General features: G+C 49.5%; 1 protein-coding gene across 1 annotated transcript in view; it reads left to right on the top strand.

The window, feature by feature from the left end:
- Positions 1 to 3,150, top strand: part of LOC105543703 (zinc-alpha-2-glycoprotein) — a 16,817-nt gene extending 13,667 nt beyond the window's left edge. Inside the window, exons 3-4 of the mRNA XM_011985735.1 lie at positions 1,440 to 1,715; positions 2,592 to 3,150. Coding sequence (XP_011841125.1) covers positions 1,440 to 1,715; positions 2,592 to 2,875 — 560 coding nt within the window. The 3' untranslated portion in view covers positions 2,876 to 3,150. The remainder of the gene's footprint in view (positions 1 to 1,439; positions 1,716 to 2,591) is intronic.
- The last annotated feature ends 420 nt before the right edge of the window (positions 3,151 to 3,570 follow it).

The raw sequence follows: 3,570 nt of genomic DNA on the forward strand, positions 1-3,570 counted from the left end.
AAAAAAAAAAAAAAAAAAAAGATATCAAACACCAGAAAGGAAGAAAGAAGTGATCAGATTAGGGTTACTTAGGTGATGATATGAACTCTTCCTAGAACTGAGAGAAAAGGAGAGTCTTCCTTTCTCATATGAAATCACAAATAATTTCTAGCCAATTTGGAAGTACACTTTGGTGTGGTTGTGACAGCTTCCTCAGGACTCAGCATAAATTAAAACAAATAATTCTCTTAGAAGAGATGCTATAGAAGAGATAGAAATCTATCTATATTCTGTAGCTCTTTTTTTTTTTTTTTTGAGACGGAGTTTTGCTCTTGTTGCCCAGGTTGAAGTGCAATGACGCGATCTCGGCTCACTGCAACCTTTGCCTCCTGGGTTCAAGCGATTCTCCTGCCTCAGCCTCCTGAGTAACTGGGACTACAGGCTACAGGCATGTGTCACTACGCCTAGTTAATTTTGTCTTTTTTTTTTTTTTTGAGACAGAGTCTTGTTCTGTCGTTCAGGCTGATATACAATGGCACCATCTCAACTCATTACAACTTCTGTCCTCCAGGTTCAAGTGATTCTCCTGCCTCAGCCTCCCGAGTAGCTGGGATTACAGGTGTGTGCCAGCACACCCAGCACATTTTTGTATTTTTAGTAGAGGCGAGGTCTTACCATGTTGGCCAGGCTGGTCTCAAACTCCTGACCTCAGGTGATCCTCTGGCCTCAGCCTCTCGGAGTGCTGGGATTACAGGTGTGAGCCATTGCACCCAGCCTAATTTTATATTTTTAGTAGAGATGGGGTTTCACCATGTTGGTGGGGCTGGTCTCGAACTCATGACCTAAGGTGATCTGTCCTCCTCGGCCTCTCAAAGTGCTGGGATTACAAGTGTGAGCCACTGAGCCCAGTGGTTTTTTTTTTTTTTTGAGATAGGGTCTCACTCTGTCACCCAGGCTGAAATGCAGTAGTGTGATTTTTGACTCATTGCAGCCTTGACTTCCCAGGTTGACGTGATCCTCCCACCTCAGCCTCCTGAGTAGCTGGGGCTACAGGCATTGCACCACCATGCTGCGCTAATTTTAAAATTTTTTTAGTGGTGGAATTTTGCCATGTTACTCTGGCTGGTCTTGAACTCCTGGGCTCAAGCGATCCACTCGCTTCAGCTTCTCAAAGTGCTGGGATTACAGGCATGAGCCACAGCACCCAGCCTGTAGTTCTCTTAAGCAGGAACATATCTCGTCTGAGACAAACCTGAAATGCCAAACCAAACTGAGTTAGCCCCTCTCTGTCTGCTGTATATATTGGAATAATAACATATTTGTCTTGATAAAGGGATTGCATGCTTGAATTGCAAAAACCTTTATTTCTTTTGGGATGCCCAGTGTGCAGGACTAAGAGTTATTTCGATAAATTTCGCACCAGGCTGACTGTCTCTCTGTGGGGTCGGGGGAGTTTTCAGGGTCTCACAACTTGCATGGAAGGTTCGGTTGTGAGATTGAGAATAACAGAAGCAGTGGATCATTCTGGAAGTATTATTACGATGGAAAGGACTACATCGAATTCAACAAAGAAATCCCAGCCTGGGTTGCCTTGGACCCAGCAGCCCAGAACACCAAGCAGAAGTGGGAGGCAGAACCAGTCTACGTGCAGCGGGCCAAGGCATACCTGGAGGAGGAGTGCCCTGCGACTCTGCGGAAATACCTGAAATACAGCAAAAATATCCTGGACCGGCAAGGTACTCACTGCTTCCTGCTCCCCAGTACTGAGCCCAGAATAAAAGATGATCTCAGGCTAGGAGCTCAGGCAACATCTTAGTCCGGTCTCATTTGTTCCTGGATGTCCCTCAGGCCCCCAGCTTTCATCTTTTAGGATTCATTCCTTCTCTGGGATGATGTAATTTGTGGTCCAAAAAGAACATCTCAAAATTTCACTCAGAATGGGCCAGGAAGGCTATTCTTTCTTGATGGGTGTCCCCAAATCATCTCCAATTGACAGACAAGGAGCTTGAGATCAGAGAGGTGAGGTTAACACTGTAAGAGGCAGAGCTGGGACTCAAATTCCAGATTTCAGATTCCAAATCCCATCGTTGTTTCTCTCTACAATGATGCCTCCCATCTGGGTGGTGGAGAGAAGGGAGGTGTGTAAAATGTCAGCCCCGGAAGGACAAGAGCGAGCCAGTGTGAGCGGGACTGATGGCTGCAAGCTGAGACTTGGATTGGAGACGTAGTGAGACTCAGGATTGTGCAGTGCTGCAGGGAAGCGGTTGCTGGATAGAGGCATGGGCTGAACCGTGCAGCTGGACTGAGACTAGGGGAGAGGAGAACTCCAAAGCCCACTGAGAAGTGGGAAAACGTGGAGAAGTGCACGGAGCATTCACAACTTATTGCCGTCAGAGTCAATACATGGGTGGTGGGGGGACTGGGCAAGAGGGAAAGCGTCAGCCTTCCCTGATATTCTGGAACGTGTCCTGGGGCCGGGGGTGGGGTGGAGTGGGCAGGAACAGAGCTTAGAGCTCTGCTGATCGCTGACAGACAAGGGTGGGGGTGGGAAGAGACCTGGGCCAGGAGAAGTCGACCTCAAGCCTGCGGTGTCACGCTCTCTCCCTCCACAGATCCTCCCTCTGTGGTGGTCACCAGCCACCAGGCCCTAGGGGAAAAGAAGAAACTCAAGTGCCTGGCCTACGACTTCTACCCAGGGAAAATTGATGTGCACTGGACTCGGGATGGCAAGGTGCAGGAACCTGAGCTACGGGGAGAGGTTCTTCACAATGAAAATGGCACTTATCAGTCCTGGGTGGTGGTGGCTGTGCCCCCGCAGGACACAGCCCCCTACTCCTGCTATGTGCAGCACAGCAGCCTGGCCCAGCCCCTGGTGGTGCCCGGGGAGGCCAGGTAGGAAGCAAGGGCTGGAGGCAATGTGGGATCTCAGCCCCAGTAGCTGCCCTTCCTGTCTGACGTGGGAGCTGAACCACAGAAATCACCGTCAATGGATCCACAGGCCTGAGGAGCAGCGTGGGGAGACAGATAGGAGGTGGATTTGGAGACCGAAGACTGGGATGCCTGTCCTGAGCTGACCTGGACCCAAAAAATCATCTCACCTTGAGCCCACCCCCACCCCATTGTCTAATCTGTAGAAGTTAATAAATAATCATCCCTCCTTGCCTAACATAACAGAGAATGCTATTTTTAATGGTGATGTGCTGTAGAAATGTGACTAGATTTTCTCATTGGTTCTGCCCTCAAGCACTGGGTTCATCTGAAACTCTTGGTTTCCCCTGGAGGCCATGGTTCCTGGGCACTTTGACCTGGGCAATCCCAAGTGTAGTCTGAACCCCCTTTCCCTTGGGGACTGTTCAGGCGTCCTGTGCTGACGTACATAGGTGTGGCCATGGCCTCTCTGGCTGTGAGGCACTAGAACTCTTCAAGCTTTCACACAAACCCAAACCTCTTCTGTGCCTCAGTTTCCCCATACTCCTTGGCTTCCTGGGAAACCCCTCCACGTCAGCTATTGCATATTTCCACACAATGTTGGTCTTGGTCCAAATAGCCAGAGCTTATTTGAAACCTCTCAGCTCCCCAGGGCACAGCTCA

This window comes from Mandrillus leucophaeus, unplaced genomic scaffold (genome assembly GCF_000951045.1).
Source record: "Mandrillus leucophaeus isolate KB7577 unplaced genomic scaffold, Mleu.le_1.0 Scaffold29, whole genome shotgun sequence".
NCBI classification, from domain to species: domain Eukaryota; kingdom Metazoa; phylum Chordata; class Mammalia; order Primates; family Cercopithecidae; genus Mandrillus; species Mandrillus leucophaeus.